Source organism: Drosophila serrata, unplaced genomic scaffold (genome assembly GCF_035046125.1).
Source record: "Drosophila serrata isolate PLE 108 unplaced genomic scaffold, ASM3504612v1 contig_184, whole genome shotgun sequence".
Classification (NCBI taxonomy): Eukaryota; Metazoa; Arthropoda; class Insecta; order Diptera; family Drosophilidae; genus Drosophila; species Drosophila serrata.
Window position 1 is genome coordinate 4,916,542 of NW_028257082.1, and position 26,570 is coordinate 4,943,111.

The 26,570-nt window shown below is 42.5% G+C and overlaps 7 protein-coding genes and 1 long non-coding RNA gene across 9 annotated transcripts in view; 4 read left to right on the top strand and 4 right to left on the bottom strand.

Moving 5' to 3' along the window:
* Positions 1–4,816, bottom strand: part of LOC110181946 (terminal nucleotidyltransferase 5C) — a 54,493-nt gene extending 49,677 nt beyond the window's left edge. For both annotated transcript variants that reach the window (XM_020949886.2, XM_086828336.1), the window contains exons 1-2: positions 3,724–4,816; positions 307–1,896 (exon numbers count right to left, since the gene is read on the bottom strand). In XM_020949886.2, the coding sequence (XP_020805545.2) occupies positions 307–1,362 (1,056 nt within the window). In that variant the 5' untranslated portion in view covers positions 1,363–1,896; positions 3,724–4,816. The remainder of the gene's footprint in view (positions 1–306; positions 1,897–3,723) is intronic.
* A 3-nt stretch (positions 4,817–4,819) lies between these two features.
* On the top strand, positions 4,820–5,755 carry LOC147644377 (uncharacterized). Its single transcript, XR_015270654.1, has 2 exons — positions 4,820–4,920; positions 4,993–5,755. It is a non-coding gene; the product is annotated as an uncharacterized LOC147644377 (long non-coding RNA).
* A 1,215-nt stretch (positions 5,756–6,970) lies between these two features.
* Positions 6,971–9,185, bottom strand: cn (Kynurenine 3-monooxygenase cn). Its single transcript, XM_020944594.2, has 3 exons — positions 8,945–9,185; positions 7,520–8,563; positions 6,971–7,453 (listed from the first exon to the last, which is right to left on the bottom strand). The coding sequence occupies exons 1-3, from the start codon at positions 9,038–9,040 to the stop codon at positions 7,214–7,216; spliced, it is 1,380 nt and encodes a 459-aa protein (XP_020800253.2). The 5' UTR covers positions 9,041–9,185; the 3' UTR covers positions 6,971–7,213.
* A 1,005-nt stretch (positions 9,186–10,190) lies between these two features.
* Positions 10,191–13,085, top strand: LOC110182066 (putative sodium-dependent multivitamin transporter). Its single transcript, XM_020950036.2, has 2 exons — positions 10,191–11,469; positions 11,534–13,085. The coding sequence occupies exons 1-2, from the start codon at positions 10,488–10,490 to the stop codon at positions 12,319–12,321; spliced, it is 1,770 nt and encodes a 589-aa protein (XP_020805695.2). The 5' UTR covers positions 10,191–10,487; the 3' UTR covers positions 12,322–13,085.
* Positions 12,740–20,056, bottom strand: LOC110182060 (phospholipid-transporting ATPase ABCA3). Its single transcript, XM_020950023.2, has 9 exons — positions 19,382–20,056; positions 18,784–19,285; positions 17,567–18,721; positions 16,957–17,509; positions 15,942–16,892; positions 15,587–15,881; positions 15,347–15,532; positions 14,413–15,279; positions 12,740–14,184 (listed from the first exon to the last, which is right to left on the bottom strand). Exons 1-9 carry the CDS (start codon positions 19,624–19,626, stop codon positions 13,989–13,991), a joined length of 4,950 nt encoding a protein of 1,649 aa, XP_020805682.2. The 5' UTR covers positions 19,627–20,056; the 3' UTR covers positions 12,740–13,988.
* Positions 19,711–20,710, bottom strand: RpS18 (ribosomal protein S18). Its single transcript, XM_020949929.2, has 3 exons — positions 20,516–20,710; positions 20,135–20,320; positions 19,711–20,066 (listed from the first exon to the last, which is right to left on the bottom strand). Exons 1-3 carry the CDS (start codon positions 20,636–20,638, stop codon positions 19,797–19,799), a joined length of 579 nt encoding a protein of 192 aa, XP_020805588.2. The 5' UTR covers positions 20,639–20,710; the 3' UTR covers positions 19,711–19,796.
* Positions 20,711–23,656: 2,946 nt separating this feature from the next.
* plu (plutonium) lies at positions 23,657–24,560 on the top strand. The gene is made up of 3 exons (XM_020947254.2): positions 23,657–23,790; positions 23,839–24,240; positions 24,296–24,560. Exons 1-3 carry the CDS (start codon positions 23,775–23,777, stop codon positions 24,388–24,390), a joined length of 513 nt encoding a protein of 170 aa, XP_020802913.2. The 5' UTR covers positions 23,657–23,774; the 3' UTR covers positions 24,391–24,560.
* Positions 24,561–25,305: 745 nt separating this feature from the next.
* Positions 25,306–26,489, top strand: PCNA (Proliferating cell nuclear antigen). The gene is made up of 2 exons (XM_020943718.2): positions 25,306–25,613; positions 25,681–26,489. Exons 1-2 carry the CDS (start codon positions 25,506–25,508, stop codon positions 26,353–26,355), a joined length of 783 nt encoding a protein of 260 aa, XP_020799377.1. The 5' UTR covers positions 25,306–25,505; the 3' UTR covers positions 26,356–26,489.
* Positions 26,490–26,570: the final 81 nt, after the last annotated feature.

Genomic DNA, 26,570 nt, shown 5'->3' on the forward strand with positions numbered 1-26,570 from the left:
GATCTCAATAATCAAGCATTCCATTATAAAGTGATCTTTTTTCATTTCAATAGGATTTAACAGATTGTAAAGATATAAGTACGAAGGAAATATATAATATATGAAAATAATAGCAAGTTTTAAAGAGTTTAACCGATTATCGTTGCAAGAATGTGAGTCCTATACGTAAGATATTGTATAAATTTAGGTTGAGAACGAAAATCAAAAATTAAATAGAAATTTTCTCCAAAGTATAGTTATGTTAAATTTGTCGATTCTATATATAAAATATAAATAATATAAGATTAAATAATGCATCAGACTCACCTGCATTATGGGATATGCGACACGTCCTTTGCCGAACCGCTCTATAATCGTCAGCTTGGTGGAACTGGCCATAACTCCGGCTATGTTGGACGACGACAGGACCGGACGCGGTGGCGGCACGATGGGCACGAAGTCGCGATTCCTTTCGGCGAAGCTTCGATCGAACGAGTTCCGCCGATCGCTGTGGGAGCGTCTGTATGCCACGTGGTTACCATTGTTGCCCCCGGTGCTGGGCCCGCGACTCGATGTCGATCCCGATTGATATGCATTTACGGAGCCGTTGTACTGGGACACGCCCATATAGGACTTGGATTTGCGATACTGCTTGCCGGAGTAGACAGTTGGTTCCGGATAATTGAGATCACTGTAATTGCTGGCGGTCTCAGATCCGGAACTGGACGAGATGGTGGACACCGATGAGGAGGAAACAGAGGACGAGGCGGAGGCGGAGGAGGAGGAGGAGGATGTGGCGGTCACGGCGGTGGTCAAACTGGAGATCATCGATGGCTTGGAGCATTTGGCACAGGGCACGGCCAAAGCCGCGGTCAGCAGCTCGGCGGGATTAATCTTGGCCACTGCAATATCCTGTGTGGCCGGTGTGTCCATAGTGATGCCACTGTTTGTGCTAATTGTGTTGCTACCACTTTTGTTATTAACATTTTTGTTGTTGTTGTTGTTGTTGCTGTTGCTGTTGTTCCTGTAGTAGCTGGTGTCGCGTGGCAAAGATTGCAAGAAGATCTGTTGCCGCTGCGGCTTAGCTTTTTTGCTGCTGCGCTGTTGCTGCTGTTGCTGCTGCTGCTGAGGTTGTTGTTGTCCTTTGCCTGCATTCTTTTTGTTGGCCTTGGCATTCGAGCCTTTGTTGTTAGTCTTGTTGTTGGTTTTGTTGCTGACATTGGTGGTTATGTTGCCAGGATTGCTGACGTTGATTGTGTTGCCAATGTTGGTAGTGTTGCTTGTGTTGTTACTGCTGTTATTGCCCGCCGCCGGCAACATTGCCGCCTCTCGCTGCCTCTCCTTGTCCTTGTCCGCCTTCTTGCCACTCACCTTGTTTACCATTGTCTCTTTGTGCGCTGCTTTAACCTGGTTAACCGTTATCCGTCCTGCTGCTTTGGTTAGAGTTCCGTTAGTTTTCTCCGTTCTACGTTCCGTGCGCAATTGGCTTTTGGCTTCTGCTTGCGGTTTTGTTTTGTTGTTGTCTCTCACTCGATCACTGTGCTGCGTCTCTCACGGCACGGCGTTGCTTTCGTTTGCCTTTGCTCAGCTTTTTTCTATCTCACTCGCGCGCGCGCATTCGCTCTCGTTTTCGTTTTCGTTGGTGGAGCTTTTTTTTGTATTTCGTTTGTGCCACGTTTTGTTGTTGGCGCCGCGATTTTATATTTTGTATATTTCGCTTGCTGTTTGCGTTCTTCTTATTTTTATATTAAATGAGCTTTTGTTGTACCTTTTCAAATGTTTTTAATCACGAAATTCATTAATGTTGTTTCGGCTCGTTGTATTTGTTTTTTCTTTTTCACTTGCTAACACTTTTTTAATTGCGTCTTTTTGGCGAACTTGCTATTCTTTTCGCTGTTGTTGTTGCTTTTGCTATCCCTTTTTGGATGACATTTACCGCAAGAGCGCAGCATCGTTGGGGAAGAGAAAGGTGAAGCAGATGAGAAGAACATGTAAAGAAATGGGAAGAGGAAACCGAATTAGTTATTGGTTATGTATTTGCACAGTTGTTTTCCGCACTCGTTTAGGGCTTTGTTTATGTGTTCAAAAATGTTGATTTATTTTTATAAAGCCAGCAAATCGTTTAAAATATTGTTTCTAAACGCACATTCGATGCGATTGTATCGCTGTCCCTCTGTACATGTTTGTGTATGAGCCACTCTCTCTGTTTCTCTCTCGCGAACTAACGATTGCTTAGTTTTTATCACTTTTTTGTTTGCACTTTTTTTTTGATTAACTGCTGTGATTTCCTGAAGGAGCAGCAAAATGAAATTCCCCCCATTTCCAAACGCGCAATTTATATTACTTATTTGTTGCGTCCAAGCAAGAAAACAAAAACAAGAGTGCCGAAAAAAAACATTTATATCTATGCCTGTGTGTGTGGGTGTTTGGATGTACGTATAGTATGTGTGTTAGTATGTAAATGCTTGCCATTTGGCGGGCGCGTTCTCTCTTTCCCTCTCTTTCTATCCCCAACCCGATGATGTAAGTTTCGTTTCGGAATGTTTTATTTTATTTTTCACCGCTACTGTTTGTCTGTCGGTATGTATGTATGTGTGTCTGCGAAAAGTAAGCTGATCACAAGATCAATATACTTGCTGAGGTCTCATAAAAGTGCCTTCGCTAATTCGCCCATAAAAGCTATTTTATTGCCGCACACGACTTAATGCATTTGATGTATGTACATATGTACATATATGTTTACAAACATTCTTACATACTTGTACAAAAAAAAAAATAAACAAATACATACGTCAGGTAATATGGCTCCTTGATAAAATAAACAATTTCGATACTGTTAATGATCTGATATCAACTTTCACGTAACTTAGTGAATCAAACGCAGTATAAGAGAATATGGGAGAAATTTTAAACACTCGTAAAACGAGTTAATTACTTATCCAGAATTGTCGAACAGTAACCGATCTTGAACCGAAATATGATGGATGGTAATTATTAGCCTAACGAGCGCGCACATCATCACTTTTGAGCTTAAATTATTTGGGTATTCCCGCTTGTGTTAAATTGCTTTATTATTGCACTTTTGGGGACACAAAATAGACAAACAATATTTATAAAATACAATTGAGTGGTTTCAAAACTGTCTTTATCAACTCTATAAAAATTATAAGACTTGCCATTACTATATAATTAAAATTAAGAAAGAAATCTTGGAATAAATATGTACATAAGCTATACAAAGTTCATCAAAGGTTAGAGAGTTCAACTGTTTCGTTTCTAAGAATCGTTACGTTTTATTTTCGACCAAAAATTTATTAAATATATTTTATGTACTATAAAAATCTTATTTAATATTTAATGGTATTTATGTATTTAGTTAGTAAATAATGGGGAGGATTTTGGGTTGAATAATATCTGATCTGAAGGTGTTTTCATCCACATATCTCTGGGTACACCGCCAAAAAATAGCGAAACCGGAAATGCCAGATGCCAAGACTAACCGCGAAAGTGGGCAGCGGGATCGGTCGAAAGAGGGGGGGAGGTGAGTGTGTGTGTCTAGATTGTTATCCGCATTTCTGGTTTGCTTTTCATTTAGGCAGAATACAAAACCATGCGACACGATGCGATCGCAGAAATACAGACAACCGAACACCCGGCACACAACTGTGGTGCAGTCACGTAGCCCCACTAATTGAGGGAGATCAATAACGGCGATTGTGCCCGTTTATATGTGCTTATATTTACCTGAACAATTCGGACAGCTCGTGTGCCCCCAAAAAAAGAAATCCACGCAGTAAGCGTCTCTTCTGTTTCTCTCAGTGCCGCAGAGCACACGTACTTGCTACTGTTCTTATTGGGGATATTCTTGTACCGAATCGAATCCTATCGTATCGAATGCAATATCTCTCTTGGTGGGGCTTTTCTGTTTAGAGAGCAGGCAAAACAAAAGAGTTATACACGGCACTGGGTAGTCGACATCGGTTATGGTATCGGTATCGGTATGCTATCGACGACGGGCAGCAGGGTGTGGGTGGAATTCACCGTTCCTTGGAACCGCTGGCAGCGCCTCACACGAAAAGCGTACGGCTGGCCAGGATGGCGATCGGTATCCGGTAATCGGTTTCGATTATGGTTTTGGATTGCTACGGTAACGTAGAAATCAAACCGTAAGTCTATTATTCAAATTTTTACTGACAACTAACTTCTGAGTTGCTCTTCTTTCTACCGTTTCTTTTGCGGCTTCTTGATTTTATGGGGGTTTACTTTAATACCGTTGCACTGCACGGATACACTTAAACAGACACTGCGAAACACTCACTCACACAGATGCACACGCGATATGGCGCTCACTTAACTCCCAACTTTTTTTCGATTTGATTTTGACTTTGAATTCGAATTTCAATTTCACTTTTTCGCTTGCCTCTTTATTTGCTTGTTTGATTTTCGTTATATTTCGTTTTTTTTCGGACCACGCGTTTCGGTTAGCGGAAGCTTGCCGAAAAGCTTCGAGAAATGTGGCGATCGTATTCGATGGGTTTCTGATTGGAGGCAAGGCGATTGCTTGATTTCTGATTTGATTACAGCTGCACTTGCTTGGCGCACCTGGCTCTCAGTTGGGAGGAGTTACTGTCACTGTCACTGTTGCAATTGCTTTTCTTTACTGTCTAACGGTGCCTGCTCAACACTCGATCGGTCTTCGGTTGGCGCTCGGCTATTCCTATATTCCTATATTCCCTGGGCTTTTTGGGGCTACTTGAGTGTCGAACATGTGACGAGCAACTAACTGGCGGCGCTGGCATAGCGGCACAGCGGAACGACAGCGTGAAGAGCAAAGCAGAAGACGAGAGCCAAGCGACGGTACAGCGGCAGCCGTAATCGCTACAGTGAAGCTTCGTTCCGGTGGCTCTTTTCGAAGATTCTCATAAAAAATTCAACTCACAGGTACATTATGTTACTAACTTTTCAAAATTTGTATATAATATTTAAAACAAATTGAATATATTTCGCTTTTAGGTTCTTCTTCTAAATGCTTCACTGTTATTAGTGGGAGCAGAGGAGCGGCGCCGACGATTCTAGAGAGTACCAAACGAAACGTTTGCGAAACGGAATTAGCAACAACAATTAAGTCCGAAATGAGCAAAGCACCTCCATTCTCAATCTCGCTCTGCCTCCGTCTCTCTCATTGCCTCCTTTTTCCAGCTCTTTCTTGTGGCCAAAAGCTTCGCTCGAGTGCTTCTTAGCTATTAGGTAGTAGGTCAAGAAATGGCTTGAAGCCATTGGTTTGCTTGAAGTTTTCACTTTTAAGCCTAGTTTTTTTCGGCTGATTTATCTGCGCTTCGAAGAGCGGCTAAGAGAGATAGAGGGAGATAGGAAAAAGCCCCACAACAAGCTTTTGTTCGATCACAATGGTGTAAATGTTGTTGTAATAAAATACCGGCCGGCAATTGAGAAAGCGCCGACCTTGCGCTCTCTCTCTCTTTCCCTGCCAATCACCAAGGGAAAGGTGGGCAGTGGGTGGGAGCGGGCGAGCAGTGAGAGGGTTGGGGTGGCAACCAAATGGCATGCTAATTAATCGCAAGCTTTCACGCCTTCTCTTTCTAGAAAGCTCCTTGGTCAAAACGAACGATCGACGTGTTATGACCATTTATGAATATGAATTATATAGGCATTAGTCAGGGGAATATAGCGTTATAATAAATCATATATGATATATCGCTCCATTATCGCTTTTTATATAATATTGGATATTAAAAATAAATAAATATATCGGAAAATATATCGATTACAGCTTCATAAAATTGATACCTTTTATTTTTGTCTTATTAAATTATTAAATTGTTACCAAAACTTGACAGTATAAGACTCTGATCAAATTATACAACTTATTTCATCAGTTTTAAATCCAACTTAATAGTTAAACAACTAAATAGATGTACAACTTTAAAATTCTCAACACACTAATATGTACATTAATATTAAAATCTATTTAAATTCTTTTCCCATCTAGAGGATCCCCCCTGACGATCCTTAAAGGGCAAGTGCAACTGCCGGATGTTGGGGGATGCATCGGGATCACGATCACGTGACCAAGGCTGCAAAACTGCGACTAGAAATAAACGTTCGAGTGGCTAAAAATCACACTGTTGTGTGTGGGGCGGTACTACGGGCGGTATTTTTGGCTGTCGCCGCCCCAATATCGAAGCGACAAAACAAACCCAAAAATATCCACATTCACATCCACCAGTTGATGGTCCCGTAGTCATAGACATAGACCAAAATGCGATGCGTAGTAGCCGCCACGCGGCCAACGAGAAATTTCAATTATTTTGCCAAGCAAAATCGGGCATGGGTGTTGATATTATTTATAATACCTGCGTGAATCCACAGTAAACAAAAGTTTATCAAATGGGTTTCCTTGGGCCAGGTTTCACCAAACGCTTTAAGTTGTTATGTGTTACTGCTCTAACTTCATTACGCAACTAATAATGAACAACTGAAAATCCAAATCGACTAAAAATTCCACACAATATTTACATTTTGTTTTATTCGTCATAAACTGCATATGACTCATAAAGTACAATATGTTTCCATTCAAAAACATTTCCATTCACAAAAGGAAAACCCCCTCAACTGGGAAGAAAGCTTTTCTGCTATGGGAAATATATTTAAAATAATACCAACAAAAGTTTTTTTTTTGACTGTGACTAAACTAAAGAGCTCGTAAATAAAATCATTTTTAATTTTTCTGTAATAGTGAGGACTGTAATTTACCATTTTTGTTTTTGTTTTGTAATATACATAATTTATGTATCTTTAATAAGATACAAATATTTAAGTATTTAAAACCGAACTGAAATTAATAAAGCTTTGCAACATACGAGCTAGGAACATGTTTATAAGCAGTTTATAAGTATGAGTAGAACTTTTTGTTGCCAGCAACAGCAGCTTAGCAACATGTTCGCAAAGCAACATTTAGAGAAACGCAAATTGATTTAAATTTTAAAATAAAATTAGTGTATATTTCATGTATTTTGCTTCGTTACGAAATTAATAAAATATTTATACATTGCATCTATATATTCATTCTCTTTACTGGTAGTTTAAAAGCTCGCAAAACACTAAAGTAAAATATATTTGTTAATTTTTAGAGCATACTCTTGCGGGCAAATATTTCATCATCAGATTTGTTAGAAAATTGTATAAAACTCTTTGCATGTATTTTCTAAATACCATCTTAAATAAAACGCTTTGCATATATAGCTCCTGCGGCCAGGATCACGCCGAATAGAGTGGCACCGGAAACACGCTTTAGCAGCTGATCCTGCCACTTCCGGTTGGCAATGCACTGACTGTAAGGCATACTAGAAAAGGACACGCTATTGTAGAGCGGTATCCAGCCGGGAAATAGACGGAAGAGCATCGTATCCAGCCACTTTCGGAGCCGGAAGGACCAGCGTTTGGTCAAGTCACGCATCTGTAATAAAACGGAAGTGAAATTGATTAAGGATAACTTTTACTTCCTTCCCCTAATATTACTCACCTCCACATAGTTGTACATGGCCAGATCACAAATGGCAAAGGCATCCTGCCAGCGAGACTCTGTGAACTGGGCCAGTGCCTGGTCTAGCGGCAATTGCTTGTCCAGAATTCCGGTGAGCAGCGTTACATCCTCCATTCCAGCGTTCATTCCCTGGCCATAGTACGGAACCATGGCATGAGCGGCATCGCCCAGGATCAGAGCCTTGTCCGCATAGTGATAGGGTCGGCACTTGATGGACACCAGATGCTGTGGCCGTGTCTTAAAGAAGTCCTTGATGAGCTGCTCCTCTCCGATGAGCGGCAGGGCATCCTGGAAGTTTTTCCTAAAGAAATCCAAGAGTTGCTCCTTGCTCTGAATTGTGGCGAAGACCTCAAATGGCATGGAAAGGGTGACGGTGAAAGACTTGTCCTGATTGGGCAGCGCAATCATCATGAAGGAGTCACGTGGCCAAATGTGTAGGTAATTGGCAGGCATCTGAAAGTCACCCAATTTGGAGGGAATACACAGTTCCAAATATCCGGTTTCGATGTACTCCTGGGAGTAGTTAAAGCCCGGCAGGCGGACCAATTGCTGTCGAACACTGCTAAAGGCACCATCACAGCCCACAATCAGGTCCGCACCGGCAGATATAACCTCATCTTTGGGATTCCGGAACTCCATGGAACCCTCGCGAAGATTGGCCGCCGACAGCTTGTGCTCAAAGTGACACTGGATATTCGGGAACTTATCGCAGGCGTCCAAAAGGACCTCGTTTAGCTGCCGGCGACCCACAGAGTATAGGCACTGATTGTTGCAAGGATCATACAGGACGACGCTGGTAATACCCTTGATATTGTGCAGCATGCGGCCCCTCATGGGTATGGCAGTGGCCAGGACCTTTTCCTCCAGACCCACGGCTGCCAAAGCCCGGCGACCTCGCTGAGACAATGCCAAGTTGATGCTCCTGCCCTGAACCACCAACGCATGCCGGATATCCTCGCGGTACTCGTACAAATCCACGTGGTTACCCATGCGGGCAAAGTTTAGGGCCGCTAAAGAGCCCACCTTTTGGGAGAAAAGAGATAATAGGAGGAGAAAGTGAAAAATCTTAGTTCGATAAGAGAGTGCTATCTGAGAAGCGGGGGGATTAAGGAACCCCAAAGATAAAGACCGTCTAGATAAGTGCACATAACTACATATGTGGTATCTAAAAGAGCAATTGTTAATAAACCAACAGGGAATATGGTATAATTATCGTAAAAGTTACTTTAGGATTTAGGACTGATTAAATTTTAAAGATATCTTAGTGAATATTATTCGGAACCTTATTCGAAAAATTACCAATATTTCTTTAATGATTTTCTTTGTACTTTAAGTTTGCAGTTGGTGAGTTTTTAAACAATTCAATATTGTAATTAATTGCTTAAAATTTATACTTCAACTTACCAATCCAGCTCCCACGATCGCCACCCTGCGCCTCCGTCGATCATCTCCAGCCTCCTGGCGACCGTTCGCGTCCGTTAAGATGGCTCCTTGGCTCATGACCGTTCTTTTAGCGTGTCGCCAGCAAAATGAAGTGAGATTGAAGCCAGCCAAATGGCTGGGGAAATTTCTAACCCAAAGATTATGTCGGATGGGCAAGTAAATGCTATCTGTGGTTGTTTGATGTAGCTGCGGGAAGCCAAGCAAATGCAGGGGCGTAGCCCCCAACATTTCTTGGAGGGGGCATTACCATAGCATGTAGTACATTGTTCTTAGGCAATACAACATTCATTGAACAAATCTAGCAAGAGAGGTATAGTCGAGTGGGCTGGGCTTAGAGATACCCACACTCAGAAACCTTGTGCGGATGCCCTAACCTTTGAGCAGACGCTATGTTAATCTATATGTTTTTGAAGTAGGCTCATTAAATGTGTTTTTGTTTCAGATTTTCGGTGCTTGTCATGGGGGTTGAATTAATACAGTGAGCTTAGAAAAAGACTGATAGCACAATTCATGCTTTTAAGGCTTAATTATTAAAAATGTTTTATTTATTTTTAACAAGAAATAGATAAAATATATTAATTTTGCTAACAACCCGTATCAATATAAATTTTGTTTTGTATTCTAATGAATTTCCTTTCCTCTTTCTTAATTTTACTTGATTTAAAGATATGGTAAAATTAATTTCAAAATGCACTTACTTATAAAAAGAAAAATTAATTCCTTGAAAACGAAAATATTTAATGTTGATAATTTGAAAAGAGCGCCAATTCTGTCATTGCGCCTGAACTTAAACAGCTGTTTTTTGTTTTGTTTCCTTAATAGTACCCAATAACACAATCTTGCAACTATCGATAACATAAAAATTCTCATCCCTATAAAAGTTATTTAACGACCGTTTTTTTTGCTTTAAATACAAAATAATGGGTAAAAAAGATAAGTATTTTGTTGCAGAACTGAGGTATGAGATAAATAGAGTATTTTTTAATTTTAAAACTATATTTATAAAGGCAATAAAATTGACACGAAAAGTTAGTATTTTCCCATCATCCTTAAGTTAATACCTTTTTCAAATAGTAATATTAATAACAATATGTATTTATATTTCCTCATAAAAAAAACACATTTTATAAATAATTTTTAGCTAGATTAATATTAAAACTAACTATTTTGTAGCTATAAGCTAGTTGCTAGCTGTATAAGCTTTTGCATTGCCGAAAATAAGCTAAACTGGCAACATTGTGCTAATAAAGTTATTTAACGGATGAAGCTTTTGCGAGAACTTGGTGTTTTTATCTTCGCTGTGATTTTCGCCCGCGCTGTTGTTACCGCTGTCAGCTGTCCACTTGCGCGCACTTTGGAAAGCGTTGACTGTGAAAGGAAAGGTCGTTGGCGTGAGCAAGCGAGGCGAGTCACTCTGAATTGCCGCTGGTGCTGTGGAAAAATCAATTCAGGCGGGCTCAAGCACCTCACCTTTGGCGACCGGCAGCGATAACAGGCCGGAATCATGGCTACGGGAACGTTCGACTCCTGGGATGCGGCCGTCCTGATTAGTATCCTGGTGATCTCGGCGCTAATTGGCATCTACTACCGCTACACGGGCGGCAAGCAGAAGACCACGCAGGAGTACCTGATGGCCAACCAGAGCATGACCACCTTCCCGGTATCCTTCAGCCTGATGGCCAGCTTCATGTCCGCCATCTCGCTGATGGGAGTCTCCAACGAATCGTACCAATTCGGTACCATGTTCTGTGTGATAAACATTGCCTATTGGATAAGCACACCGATCGCGGCCTATGTGTTTCTGCCAGTGTTCTACCGAATGCGAACCACCAGTGTTTACGAGTATCTGGAACGGCGCTTTGGTCAGGCCACGCGTCTGTCCGCCTCTCTGGCCTTCGCCATCCAAATGGTGCTCTACATGGGCATTGCTCTGTATGCACCGGCTCTGGCGCTGGAGGCAGTAACTGGAATACCACGGACGGCAGCCATTCTGGTCATTGGACTGGTGTGCACCTTCTACTCCACGTTGGGCGGCCTAAAGGCAGTCCTCATCACGGATGTATTTCAATCGTTCCTGATGTTCGCAGCCATCTATGCCGTGATTGCTGTGTCGGCGATTAAGGCCGGAGGCTTTGCGGCCATTTGGGAGGTGGCTGTGGAGCGTGGACGGGTTCAGTTCGACGACTTTTCGCTGGATCCAACCGTGAGGCACACCTGGTGGTCACTCATCATTGGCGGTATGGTCACCTATCTGTCTCTGTATGGCGTTAACCAGACGCAGATTCAGCGACTTTTGAGTGTACGCAATCTGAAGAGTGCTCAGTCGGCATTGTGGTGGAACCTGCCCATTCTGGGACTCTTGAGCTTCAGCACCATCTTCAGCGGACTGGCTATTTTTTACTATTATCGAGACTGTGATCCCTTGCTGGAGGGGCGCATCAAATCTCGCGACCAGCTGATGCCGCTGTTCGCTGTGGACACGATGGGTAAGTGAGGGGGAACCCCAGTCGGGTTAGTTTATCATATGCTAAGTTCCCGTTCTTTCTACAGGTCAATACCCCGGCCTATGCGGTCTGTTTGTATCCGGTATTTTCTCCGCCAGTCTGTCGACGATTTCATCGGCAGTCACCTCTCTATCGGCCGTGACGCTAGAGGATTATCTGAAGCCATTGTACAAGGCGATATTCAAGAGAACACTCATTGACTCCCAGTCAACGCTGCCCACCAAAGTGATGGCCTTCCTCTTTGGCCTGCTGTGCATTGGACTGGCCTTTGGAGCTGGATCTCTGGGCGGCGTCCTGCAGGCCTCGCTCACCATCTTCGGAGTTGTGGGCGGACCGCTGCTGGCCCTCTTCAGTCTGGGGGTTTGCACGACGCGTACAAACCAGCGGGGCGCTCTGCTGGGCTTCCTGGTGTCCCTAATCATCTCCTTCTGGATCGGTTTCGGTGGACCCAAGCCCAGTCCCGTTCCCCTGAGCTTCAGCATGTCGGGCTGTGAAAATGCCACAGCTCTGGCTGCCCAAGCCCTCCAGCTGAGTGCAAACAGCAGCCCGGTGGTCATCGAACCGCACTACTTCTGGCTGTATCGCCTCTCCTATATGTGGAGCTGTGTAATCGGTTTTATCGTTGCTGTATTCGTCGGCTATGTGGGCAGCATAGTGCTGGCGCACTTTGGATGGGCTGAGAACTCTGAAATCTACTTGGACAAGTATCAGAATCAGCTGGACTACAACCTCTTCGCACCTATTCTGTCGCGTCGCTGGCGGCGCCAGGCGGAGAGCAGACAACACCTAACAACAACTCAGGATGAAGCACTGACCAAACTCACGCGGCAGTAGAAGTTCCTCGGAATTATAAATCTAGAATTAGTGTATATTTATATGAAGAGCAAAGAATTTCCAGGAGACTTTCTGCTTTTTACGGATGTCGTACCTAAAAAGTGCATAACAATGTGACCTTTTTGTATACCTGTGTGAACGAAGCTGGCATATACAGTGGTCAGTTCGACCAAAACAGAGTCTTCCATATTTATAAACGCAACGATAATTATCACATGTTCACAAAAAAATCATTAAACATACCTCGTAGGCATAGTTAAATTGAATGTTATAATTGTATTCGATGAGGTTTTGGGGTTTTCCCACTCAGACAATAAATTATTTAGGAAAAATAATCATCCCATTGTTCAGCATTGACAGCCACAATGCTAGACAAAAATTTTTAGCTTTCTGTAGCTTAGATTAATTAAAACAACACTTTTATGTTTAACCTTAGCTAATATTTTAATAATAAGTTACATGATATTTTGGTATTGTTCCATAAAAAGCATTTTTTATTTCACATAATACACAGCTGTCGAGGTCAGGAGGAGGCTTTAAATATAAACTACAGTGGGAACTCCTATTAATAGTTGCACTGCGCCACATTGTGAACTGTTTTCATCTATATACCTATTATATATATGTTAGATTCTATATATGTATGTACATGATGTGTAACGCAATCAGCTATTGAACAATAATGACTATAGGCAGTAAAAGTTACATGTTTGTTAAAAAAAGCAACTGCTGACAATTAAAGAGAAACTTGTGATTGGCAAAAACAGAGGTTTTAATTATACAATTGCAATGAAAGCGTAAAGCTGAAATAAGAGCTGTGCTTTGGTTACCTAGAAATCGCGATTAGAGCCCCGAGAACTTCCTCCGTTCTCCGATAAGCAAATTCGTACGCTATCAGCTAAGGTTGTGCGAGCCTCTCCCCCGATGAGGAATCTATTTTGGAATGAATGCTATAACTATTGTGCGTTTACCTTTTCCCATTTGACTATTACGCCATGCGGGCACAAAGTCTAATTGAGACAGCAAATTGCTTAAAATTGGAAAAGCTATAGGTCAATATTCGAATCGGTTTGTGTGTGGTTTGGCTGTAAACAAATGCCAATTGAAATATGTAGTAACATCAGCCATCGTTAATGAAACTTGTCTACATATACATTTCTTTGACTCGTGGCTGTGGAAAGTTTTCTCTGATCGAAGAGGGTTCAAAGTACCAATGGACTCTGATGACACACATTTTTTCGGCTAACGTTCTGGCGAAAGAAGAGCCCTAAGAAAAGGAGTTCAAACGAATTTCAGTTGCTCTGCTTTGATAAATATTATTATAAATTTGCTTATATATCCGGAATTATAATAGTACAACCAACCGCTAGCTTCATATAAATAAATAAATAAATAATAGTACGATTATTCACTTACAGAATTTATAAAACATACAATATAAGACTAGTGTTAATTAGGGTCCAAAAATGTTCTTCCATACCCAATACCTGTTGTTGACGATGATTCGGCACAAATCGCTTGGTTTATTTACTATCATTTGCCGGCCAATTCTGCACCGCCAAGCGATAAATTAAGCAATTCGTTAGCATTTCATGGCAGAAGCTTTTACAGATAGTCATCCAATATATAATAGTTGGACGACTTGAGGGGGCTCTCTGTTACTGCCATTATTCATCCATGCTGTTTTTGTTGTGCTCCCTCACGAACTCCAGAAACACATCCTCGAGACCTGTATGGCTGACTGAATAGTGCATTATCTGCAGATCAGTTTTGACATCTTCCATATAGGCAAAAATATCCGACCAGCTTATACTTTCCTTGGGTAAGACGAAGGTTATCATTCCTCGAAAAGAGTACTTCTCGCTGTGGAAATAAAAAATTATAGAAATTAGATGGGAGTGCTACAAAGTGAATAGTTTATTGCTGCTGCTTTTCTTTGTGCATTGCAGGAAAAGCGGGGAAATAGGAGTATGTGCACAAATATAAAATGTTAGTAAAATCAAATATTTTCTATACGAGAAAAAGAAAATATACATAAGATATTTAGTTAAAGCTAGTGCAACTATTTGTTTTTTACCCTTATTTACGTACGTTACGATACTGTATGGATGATCCTCCAAAAACCAATCCTCTACGTCATTCAACAGGGTCTCGTAATCCTCACGGATGTCCGTTTCGGAGCTTGTCGATTTATCGAAATCATCGTCCATTGAGAATTGCATTATAGAAAACTTGAGGGATGCCAGAGTTGATCGCGAGGTAGGCGACAGCCCCTCCCTGGTGCGATGTGTGAGTCGACCAGACTCGGCCCTCAATATATTCAGTTCTGCCCTTGTGCCCACCTTGATTTTGACAAAGATACCTTTATCGAAGCGGGACCTGAGGCGCGACAAAGTTCCATAGCAGAGAAGTGTTCCGCGGTCCAGGATGCCCAAATTGGTGGCCATAATCTCACACTCTTCCATGCTGTTCGTGGTCAGAAAGATGGCAAGACCCCCTTTCCGTAGGCTCTCCAAAATATCCCAGATCTCGTACTTGGCATACATGTCCACTCCGGCGGTGGGCTCATCTAGACAAAGCAACGTCGGCGCCAGTGCAGCCACTGCTATCATTAGCTTCCGCTTGGTGCCGTTGCTATAAGTTCTAATTGGTTTGTCCATGTGGATGGTGAGGCTGAAGCTGTCAGCTAATGACTTGATTACCATATGGATGTGACTCTGCCGAATCCCATTGATCAAGCAAAAGAAACGAAGCGTTTCCCAGCCAGTCATGTACGGTGACAGCATATCCTCGTGTGGACAGAAGCCCAAGTGCCTTAGCCCCTGCTTGGAACGAGTCTTGATGCTGCAGCCCTTGATGTGGAGGGTGCCCACCGTAAGTGCTCTCTTGCCCACAATCATGTAGAAGGTGCTTGACTTTCCAGCCCCATTCCGGCCCACCAAGCACACACACTCGAAGCTAGAAGAAAGTAAAATGGAATCGTAAGTGCATATACCTAGATGTGAACAAATCATTCTTCACTTACGGGTTTATATCGAGCGTTAGAGCGCGAACAGCTACAACGTCGCCGTAGCGTTTGGACACATTCTTCATGATAAGGGGAAAACTTTTGAAATTCTTTGTGGTGATTAAGTCCAACCTTTGTCGAATTCGGTTCACTTCTACATCCTCATCCTCGATGGCTGGATATATTTTTTCGTTCCTAACCGACCTGGATAACGATATTAAGTTAGTTGGGGTTAAAAATATGTGATACGGACTCAACTTAAAAACGTAATTGATCCGACGCGGAATCCACGACAGAAGGACCATAATGAGATACACCATTCCGCTTATTAGCATACACTTAATCTCCACAATGTTGTAATAATCATTAATATCGGTAGTCAATAAGTTTCCTGGCCCTTTTAAGGTATGCAAAACAGTCAGGGTGTCTTCTGTGTAGACTATATCTTGAACCCCATTAAATAACGCATAGTGAGGATGAGCCCTGAGTACATATTCGAAGATTTTGTAGCGATCTACATCTTTGTGGGGATGAATAAAGAAGGAAAGCACACCTGTAAATGTATCAAATAAATATAATGTGAATAACAGGAGTCGACTCGATGGATACTTACCTATCATATTCACATACATCATAATGCTGAACATCTTACCCAAGTCATTGGAGAGAAGGCAAACCAGATAGGTGAAGGATATGACCGAAAAGCCAAAGGAGAGCAGTAAAAGCGCTATAGGCCCCATTGTGCCCCGAGCAATTTCTGCGAGTATTATTAGCATCGGGATCATCGTAATATATACACAAAAGTCCCAGAACAGGTGGGACAGCCAGTAGGTAAACCGGGTCATGCCGCTGGCTAGCTGTTGATGCTGCAGGCTCGTATGTCGCTCCATCACCGGCATCACAGCGAAAATGGCAGTGACCACGACGAGATAAAACATCACCGTGAATGCAAAGTCAATGTAGCTGGTTCGGCTTAGTGCGCGCGCTGCCTCTATAATTGTACCCATATGTGGCTTGTTCACAATTTCGATTTTTAACTGTGCCAGCGCCAAGGCCAGGGTCTCGTATACCAGGCCCAAGCTCAGGGCCGAGCCGACCTCCAGCTTCTTGTTCGCCCAGGCAATAATAGACCTATTAACTTGATCGATTGTAACGCCGGCCGCTATTTTTCGATAGTAATTCATCTCATTCTTTTTTATCTGTTGTATGATATAGTCACCAAGGGGAACGCCCTCTGTGCTCTTAGTTCTGACGCCGTGTATCAGACCATTCCGGGTATACACGTCTGATATGGCATCGTTTTCCTTTGACTCAAGCACCAAGATCACAGAGGAATTGGAGATGCTCGTGATTTTTATCTCGTTAGGAGTTTCGTCTAACAACAAGATGAAGAGCTCAAATATGATAAGCACCGAGGCGATGAAGATCGGCATCAAGATGATTAGAAAGTACAGACGACGGTGTCGGCACATAAAGATAATTTTACGTTCAATGATGGCCCAACACTGATTGCAGCATTTCACGTTGTAGTCGTCCTCACGCACCTCAAAGCTGGGCAGAAGATCTGTGGGTGCCAACAACAAAGAATTTCCAGCTTAAGGATCATTGAAAAGAATAAAACTACTCACTGATCAGCGACGTCATGGGCGATGCGTGCAATTGTCCTTCATTATAGAGAACAGACTCCCGCGTGTTCTTCAACTCCACACCAATGCGTAGAAAGATGTCACCCAGCGTGGGAGCCCTCACACTAAACTCCTTGATCAGCAGATCATCGATAGCCTGATCCAACTCCAAGAACAGTTGTGAGTAACGGCCAACATGCCTGGCCGGTAGTTTGTAAGTCACGTAAATGCCGTACTCCTGAAACAGCTGGATGTCCGGGAAGCGGATTTGCAAGAAGTGCGATACCTCTGCGACCAAGCAGGTGTCTCTTTTGGTACAGATCAGAACGTAAGCCGCACCCGAGTCCGCGATCTGGGTGAGAAAACCGGGTGTGCCGTAGCCTTTCACCTCGCCACCGCACAGGACGACAACTCGATCCGCCACCACCTCGGCCTCAAGCATGTTGTGGGTGGACATTATGATGCAACGTTCCTTTCGCTCCCTTCGCAGCATGTCCCACATTTCGCGACGAAGCAGCGGATCCATGCTGGTGCCGGGCTCATCCAGAAGGACAACCTGTACTTGGTAAGGATTAATATAAGCTCGGAGGTTAAAAAACAATGAATATCAAACCGCCGGACGCCCGCACAGGGTACAGCATAGCGCTAACATTCGCTTGTAACCGCTTGACAGTTGATTGACCGCTTTCTTTGCATGTTCCTCCATGTGAGCGATCTCCAGATACTTGTCCGCCTCTGCCGAGGCCTGTTTTCGATTCATTCCCTGCAACCGGCAATAGAACTTTATGTGCCACCTGACATTCAGCTTATCGAAGAACATGTTCTCCTGCGGACATAGACTCATCGAGCGCAGCGCCTTACGATCCTGGGTGGTTAGGTCAAAGCCATTGATTATGATGTGACCTCCGTCGGGCTCTTCCATCCCGGCAAGCATTTTGAAGATTGTTGTCTTTCCCGAATCGTTGTGCCCCAGAAACACGGTGATTTCATCCTGATAGAAGTTTAAGCTGACATCACTGATGGCTTTCTGGCCGTTGTAGATTTTCGTTAGGTTCCTGGTCTGGATAATGATGGAACGGTTCCTGTGAGACAATGGCTCGTGATCCTGTTCCGCGTGAAAATCCTGACCCTCAATGTCATTCAAATTTCGCACCCTCCGCGGACACCAAAAGGAGGACTGAAATAGAAAGTACCACTTTCTGCCCTTCACGCTCTTCAGTTCCTCCACGTACCACAGGATGAGGATGCGCAGCACCGTGCCCAGCAGCATGATGACCATTATGGTGCCCAATGATATCGCGTCACTTGGATCTGTTTTCGTAAATATCATATTCCACTGCATGCCCATAAAGAAGTTCTCGTGCTCAATAAACTCCTGCAGACCCATGGCAAGTGAGCTGTTCAGAAACAGGCACGCGATATAGACCCGGTTGGCGGTGGCTTGGTAACCCAACACCATGAGACGCCAGGGCAGCCAGCTAATCATGTGGAGGAACAGGATAGTCATCTGAACGCCAATGCTGTCCGAGAATATGGCGGTTATCATGAGGGCCGACGACAGGAGCTCGATTACGTAGACGCACATGAAGAACAGGACCAGGAACAAATTGCTCATCCGATAGAAGCGCCACTTGAGCAGGAACACCAGAAAAATGGTTGGCCCCAAGAAGAGAAGAAAGGCCACAATGAACCAAGAGAGCCAGTGCACCCACCCTCGCACTTGCATTAGCCGCATCATGGCCCACATCTGCTTATCCTCAATGATTACCTAAAATTTAAAATACAGATTCTGCAAACACTGGAACCCAACGGAAGATATATATAAGCTACCTGTGCCAGATAAGCCGAGGATATAGCGAAGGGCAGAAAGAGAAACCCGGTTAGAGCCACTCGCGACTCGGTGAATGTGCCCTCCATGCGATCGGGTTGGGGAAAGTACTTCAGTTTCACCTCCGGCAGGACGACGTTCTCTCTCTTGGCCCTAATCAGAGCCTCGCTCAGCTTGACCTGAACCATCAGGAATGACTCGACCAAATAGTAATCGGTTCCCAGATACATGCTCTTGTAATACATCCTTTTGTCCCAGCGCATCTTCGGGATGGCGCGTAGGTGCATTGGGTAGCGCAAGGCCACCGACACCTTGTCCGGCATCGAGGTAATCCGATTAAACGAGTCTTCGAACTCAATTCCCACGAAAGCAGGCTCCGCGATGAGGGCACGCTCCAGCATGGCCGCAGATGCAAAGCCCTTGGTGTGCTTGGTCCTTACTTCGCGGGCCACATCCTCAATGATTTCGTCGACAACACGACTCGTGGGCGAGTAGTAAATGTTTCTAATTCGTTTTGGGCAATTGGTGTCAAGGAGAAGGCCTGGATTAGTATGGCAGTCCCAGAGCTGTTCGCTCTAGGCATAAACATATAATACATACAGCACTTTAGTTGTAAAATTGACCGTCGGATATGTCCTCTGCGGATCTTGGTGCGACTCCGGGAGGACAGCCGTGGCCGAGTAGATGAAGAATACAAGGATAGGACCGACTATGATGATCACGCTGGTCAATGTGTTGGCCAGCTGGAACTTGACCGTCTTGCAGATGATCAGCCATAGGACACAGACGCTGCTCTGGGTCCGTGGCGGCGACGGCGGGCCACCGGATGGATTTGACGAAGACATAATACAATAATTTCAAATGGCGCACGCACAAACACAGTCTAAATACAACAAACTTCACATACATATATACTCCGCACTAAAACGTTCCGGTTTCCGTGTTTTCTTTTATTTTGATGTTGAAGTAAAAGTTAAAGTAGAGTCGGCAATCCGGCAGGGAACGTTGCAGCAGCTTACTTCTTCTTGGACACACCAACGGTGCGACCACGACGACCGGTGGTCTTGGTGTGCTGGCCACGGACACGCAGGCCCCAGTAGTGACGCAGACCGCGGTGGGAGCGGATCTTCTTCAGACGCTCCAGATCGTCACGCAGCTTCGAGTCCAAGTTGGAGGAGGTCAGCTGCCAGTACTTGCCGTCGATGATGTCCTTCTGCCTGTTGAGGAACCAGTTGGGCACCTTGTACTGCAGGGGGTTTGAGATGATGGTCACCACCTTGTCGACCTGCAAATGCATTGGGAAATTCGGAATCAGTGCCTGCCGGACGGGGATACAACAAAGTCTGAACGTACCTCCTCCTCGGTGCACTCACCGGCGCGCTTGGTCAGATCGACATCGGCCTTCTTCAGCACAATGTTGGAGTAGCGACGACCCACACCCTTGATGGCGGTCATGGCGATGCCGACCTTGCGCTTGCCATCGATGTTCGTATTCATGATACGCAGGATGTGCTGGAACTTCTCTGGGATGACGAGCGACTGCAAAACACCGAGACATGATAGGCCGATTTAGTACATTTCAAAACAAACGATCTTCGCATCGGTTTTTTGCATTTTCGCAACAAAGCATCCCGCGCATATTTCCCCCATCGCGCACTTCATGCTGTGGGGCATGCATTTTCGTTGCATTTCGACGCTTTTGTTGTTCGATGCACCGAAAATTAGTCGACGAACCATTTTGCCGTTTGTATGGGACAAATTATCGGAAAGAAAGAAACAGGAAGCGGCCCTGACGTTTAGAGCTGCACCTTCGATTTTACTATCGATTGCTGTATCGATATATCGATTTCTCAACATCGTTTTAACAAGTTCTCACTGTCAAAGTTTTTACATTTTTCAGCAATTTTTTTTATTTTCTTTTTTTTTTTAAAGTAATTAAAATAAAAATCATTGGAAAACTTATCTTTAATTAAATTGTTTTTCAAGATTTTAATATTAAATTGTTCGCTTCTACAAAGATAGAAGCTTTTGTTGACAAGTTTTGCCTGTGGCATTACTTCACTGCTTATGGCAGTGAGTAAATTAAATAATAAATATACAAAGCTATATGTAAGCTATTCAAAACAATTTGGAGCAATTTTCAGCTAAATCAGGGAAAGATTATTTCACTATATACCACGGCGGAATTTTGAACCCCTCCCCCACAAGCAAAATCGACGCTTACTTTAACAAAAATCGTACGCCCTTAAATGAACGCGTGCAAGCTTGCACGGTATCTCAAACGATAGGGAAAATTATTCTATAATTTCGAATTAAGTCTCTATTAAATCAAACCCAAAGATTTTTAAAAATTAGCGTTTTCTTTTTCCGATCTCATTCACAAACACTGGCTTCATATCGATAGGGGCGCCTCCCACACCCTATCGATGAATAGCCCGCCAGAAAATATTTCTATTGACCATTTAAACCATTGTATGAAATGTGAATGTCCCATGAATGGAATTGACATTCCAAGCGTTTTGGTAGTTGTTTTATCAAAATCCGTTCAGTCGTTCATGAGAAAACACCACTTTTGCATTTATTTTCATAAATGTTCCTACGAAGAATAAATATATCTGGCAGCACTGCTTGCCTAAAATTAAGTCAATTTGTTTTAAGCTTTATTATAAAACTTATTAAACACTGAAAATCGTACCATTAACGGGATCGCAGTTCTGAACATTTTGATCCATGTTTCGTCAAAATCCGTTCAGACGTTCATAAGAAATCCCGACTTTTTGATTTATTTTCATTTATGCACCGGTGAAATATAAATATATCCGGCAGCCCTGCCTGCCTAAAAACAAGAAAACTTGATTTAAACTTTATGGTTAAACCTATGCAAAATGAAGACTGTCCTATAGACGGCATCGCAGTTCTGAACATTTTGATCCATGTTTCAACAAAATCCGTTCAGTCGTTCATAAGAAATCCCGAGTTTTTCATTTATTTCCATTTATGTGTCCCGCAGCCCTGCCTACCAAAAAACAAGAAAACTTGAATTAAAATATATGGTTAAACCTATGCAAAAGGAAGATAGTCCCATAGACGGCATCGCAGTTCTGAACTTTTCGATCTATGTTTCATCAAAATCCGTTCAGTCGTTAATGAGAAATCTGTCATTTTCATTTATTGCAGTACGGTACCAGGGGTGCATAGTCATGCCTCCTTTGTACATATATAAATTAGAAATTTAAATGTTAATTTCTCCAAAACTACTGAACGGATTTTGATGAAACACCTACCAAATTGCTTAGAATAACGATATCATTTATTGGGCAGACTATTCAATGTTATTTCGAAAATTTGCTTCTCAAATCTAGTGCTTCAATGCCCTTGTTTTGTCATATGATTTCAGGTCAAATATTTGCAACGCAGTGAATAAATTATTTCCGATCCTATAAAGTATATATATTCTTGATCAGCATCAACAGCCGTTATTCCATTTGCATACATACATCCTACCATTAAGTTTAAATTCATTCTTTTATTTAATATTCTTCGTCGAACGTACATACATACATACATACATATGTACATTTACGGCAATAAATGAAAAAGTCGGGATTTCTTATTAACGACTGAACGGATTTTGATTAAACATATATCAAAATGTTCAGAACTGCGATGCCGTTTATAGGACAGTCTTCATTTTTCATAAGTTTAACCATAAAGTTTAAATCAAGTTTACTTTTTTCAAGGCAGGCAGGGCTGCCGGATATATTTATATTTTACCGGTACATAAATGGAAATAAATGAAAAAGTCGGGATTTCTTATGAACGACTGAACGGATTTTGACGAAACGTGGATCAAATTGTTCAGAATTGCGATCCCGTTAATTGTACGATTTTCAGTGTTTAATAAGTTTTATAATAAAGCTTAAAACAAATTGACTTAATTTTAGGCAAGCAGTGCTGCCAGATATATTTATTCTTCGTAGGAACATTTATGAAAATAAATGCAAAAGTGGTGTTTTCTCATGAACGACTGAACGGATTTTGATAAAACAACTACCAAAACGCTTGGAATGTCAATTCCATTCATGGGACATTCACATTTCATACAATTGTTTAAATGGTCAATAGGAATATTTTCTGGCGGGCTATTCATCGATAGGGTGTGGGATGCGCCCCTATCGATACGAAGCCCGGTGTTTTTGAATGAGATCGGAAAAAGAAAACGTTAATTTCTAAAAATCTTTGGGTTAGATTTAGTAGAGATTTAATTCGAAATTATAGAATAATTTTCCCTATCGGTTGAGATATCGTGCAAGCTTGCACGCGTTCATTTAAGGGCGTACGATTTTTGTAAAAGTAAGCGTTGATTTTGTTTGTGGGTGAGGGGCATAAAATTCCGCCGTGGAATATATTGTAAAATAATCTTTCCCTGATTTAGCTGAAAGTTCCATCTGGTTCCATTTTCATAGTTCGCGCCTTAGCTATCAGCCCAAATACACCACCCACTGTTAATCGATTTTCTTGAAATCTGACGGTTAAAAACAATTGAAATTTTCACTAAATATTCGTTAATCTTCCCCTAGTAATCCTATATACCGTGCATATGTACACCGGTTCGTAAATCGAAGTTCGTTCCATTTCGACGCTAAGTCATTTTTTTTGCTAAATATGATAGATGAAATCTAGCATTTTGGCCAGTGATCATACGCGTTCAAGATAACTATCGATAAGAATCCATCATGTTGTTCTGCTGAACGCAACCAATTTTAATCGTTGGAGCAGTATATTGTTATCGGTTGAATTTGGTATCTAGTATATTTGATGTAGATCTATAGATTTTCGCGTCATTAAAAGTTCAGTATAGTCTACTCGCTCGCACTTGTGTAAGCCTCTATGGAGCGGTTAAATCTTTTAAGAAATGTCAATTACAATAAATACCGATAGTATGGTAGCCCTGACTTTAGCTTAGCACCGTTATGTTTTAGAGCTTTCCAAAATGACTGAAATAAATGGTAATTTAAAATAATATGAAAACCTTGAGTTATTGCTGGTTTTTGCAGCTCTCAGCTGCGTGGCTCAGGACGATGTAGTTTCCCTGCGCATTGTCTGCACCATGGCTCGTGACAAGCACAACAGCCTGGAGCAATTGGACTGCTACGGAAACACCGCCTTATTGAAGGCCTGCTACCTTGGCCGATTCGAGTGCGCCCGCACACTTTTGGAGTTTGGCGGAAATATATTCGCCGTCAATTACTTTGGCCAAAACGCCCTGACCCTGGCAACATATGCTGGCCACTTGTCGTTGGTTCAGGAGCTGTTGCGCCGAAGATCCTACAAGGACTTCAATCTGTCCTCTTTGATTCCGGCTATCTGCGTGGCCACCGTACAAAAACATGCTGATCTGGAGCAGTTCTTTGCCCAATTAGATCCGAACGGAGTGCAGGAAACTCAAACAGTTCATGGCGAGTAAATATAAACTTGAGTATTTGTTAAATAACTACATTTTCGTGCTTGCAGGACTTGGAGTTAAGGAATTACGAGGCATGGCTGTTCAAACAGAGCGTTTGGAGCCGGTATCACCACCCACATTTATTCGTCATCGTTTTCGCTGAAGAGTTTAGCCTTGAGCATGTTAAAAATTTGTAAACTTTCTATTTTATTATATGAAGAATTGCATACTACCTGTATTTCGATATTTTTCGCCCGGTCACATCTCTATTTTTGTCGTGAAAAACTATGGCTATGAATCGATATTAATATTTAATTTAAATAAAAAGAAAAATTTGTGTGATATAATAGTCTGATTTTCATAAAATTCTTCACAAAATTGTAGAATAATATTCTATTATATGAAGAATTGAATATTAACATTCTTTCGATATTTTTCGCCCGGTCACATTTCTATTTATGTCGTGAAATATTATTGCTATGAAGCGATATAAAAATTTATTTTAAATAAAAATATATACACCAGAAAGTTACCTGACTTATAAAATGGCTATATCTCAAATTTGATTAAATTCTGTTGAAAACTGACAATGTTATCGCCACCGCGATTTTCATTCAGTAAATATATCTCAAATTTCTCGAGCTATATGATATATTAGCCAGATTTGCATAAACTTTTACTCAAAATTGTAGTTTAATATAAAATGGCTTTATCTCAAATTGGAATAAATTCTGTTTTTTCCATTTTGACTGAAACTGAAAATGTCCTATTCTTTTTTGTAAAAATTTTCCGATCATTTCTGTGGCAGCTTTATGATATAGTTGTCCGATCCGGCCCGTTCCGACAAATATACGAGTGAGAGTATATAGAAGACTAACTATATAGAAGACAGAAGGACAAAGGGTGTAAAAATACTCGAAAAATTATCAATTGATCCCACATCAAATAAATGATCTTTAACTAGCTGCTTCCGCAAGAGAAATATTTTTAATTTGTATGAAATATCACTATATAATTAACGATATTTAGATATTTTGGCAAAAAGTCACGGTAAAAATATTTTTACTGTACTATCGATACATCGATAAGTATTCCACATCTCTATCCCGCCCGTTTCGCACAATTCCCGCGAAAAAACCGCGTTCGTCACTCGTATTAAATTCAGCGCTGTAGAAGCATCATTGATCTTTCCTGCTTAGCCACTAGCTCCACATCAGTAACTGCCCCGCATTCGCATAAATTGTATTTCCTGAAAACAAGTAATACAGAGAAGCCAATATGTTTGAGGCACGTTTGGGTCAAGCCACTATTCTGAAGAAGATCCTCGATGCTATCAAGGATCTGCTTAACGAGGCCACCTTCGACTGCAGTGACTCCGGCATCCAGGTAAGTCCCAGCACAACGCATGCCATGTGGCCACAGCCACTCACCAGTTTGTTTCATCCATCCATAGCTGCAGGCCATGGACAACTCCCATGTGTCCCTGGTGTCGCTGACACTGCGGTCCGATGGCTTCGACAAGTTCCGATGCGACCGCAACCTGTCCATGGGCATGAACCTTGGGAGCATGGCCAAGATTCTGAAGTGCGCCAACAACGAGGACAACGTGACGATGAAGGCGCAGGACAACGCTGACACCGTCACCATCATGTTCGAGTCTGCCAACCAGGAAAAGGTCTCTGACTACGAGATGAAGCTAATGAACCTCGACCAGGAGCACCTTGGCATCCCAGAGACGGACTTCTCGTGCGTGGTCCGAATGCCGGCCATGGAATTTGCGCGCATCTGCCGTGATCTGGCCCAGTTCAGCGAATCCGTTGTCATCTGCTGTACCAAGGAGGGCGTCAAGTTCTCGGCCAGCGGTGATGTAGGCACTGCCAACATTAAGCTGGCCCAAACCGGATCGGTGGATAAGGAGGAGGAGGCGGTCATCATTGAAATGCAGGAGCCGGTGACGCTCACATTTGCCTGTCGCTACCTGAACGCCTTCACAAAGGCGACGCCATTGTCTACCCAGGTGCAGCTGTCGATGTGCGCCGATGTGCCGCTGGTGGTGGAGTATGCGATCAAGGATCTGGGCCACATACGCTATTACCTGGCGCCCAAGATTGAGGATAATGAGACATAAGGCATAAGCAGCTGTTCTCCTTATATTTATATCCCTCTTTCGCAACCACTCATCCTCCCTCACGTACAATCATTCCTAAGTTTAAGCAAATTCCGCACATTTTGATCAATAAAAAGCGATACTTTATAGTGTTATATGCTTTAGTTTTTACTCTGCTCTCCCAGAGCTGTTATTGGGATAAAACATAACAAATTGGATTAAGTGTAGAAACCATA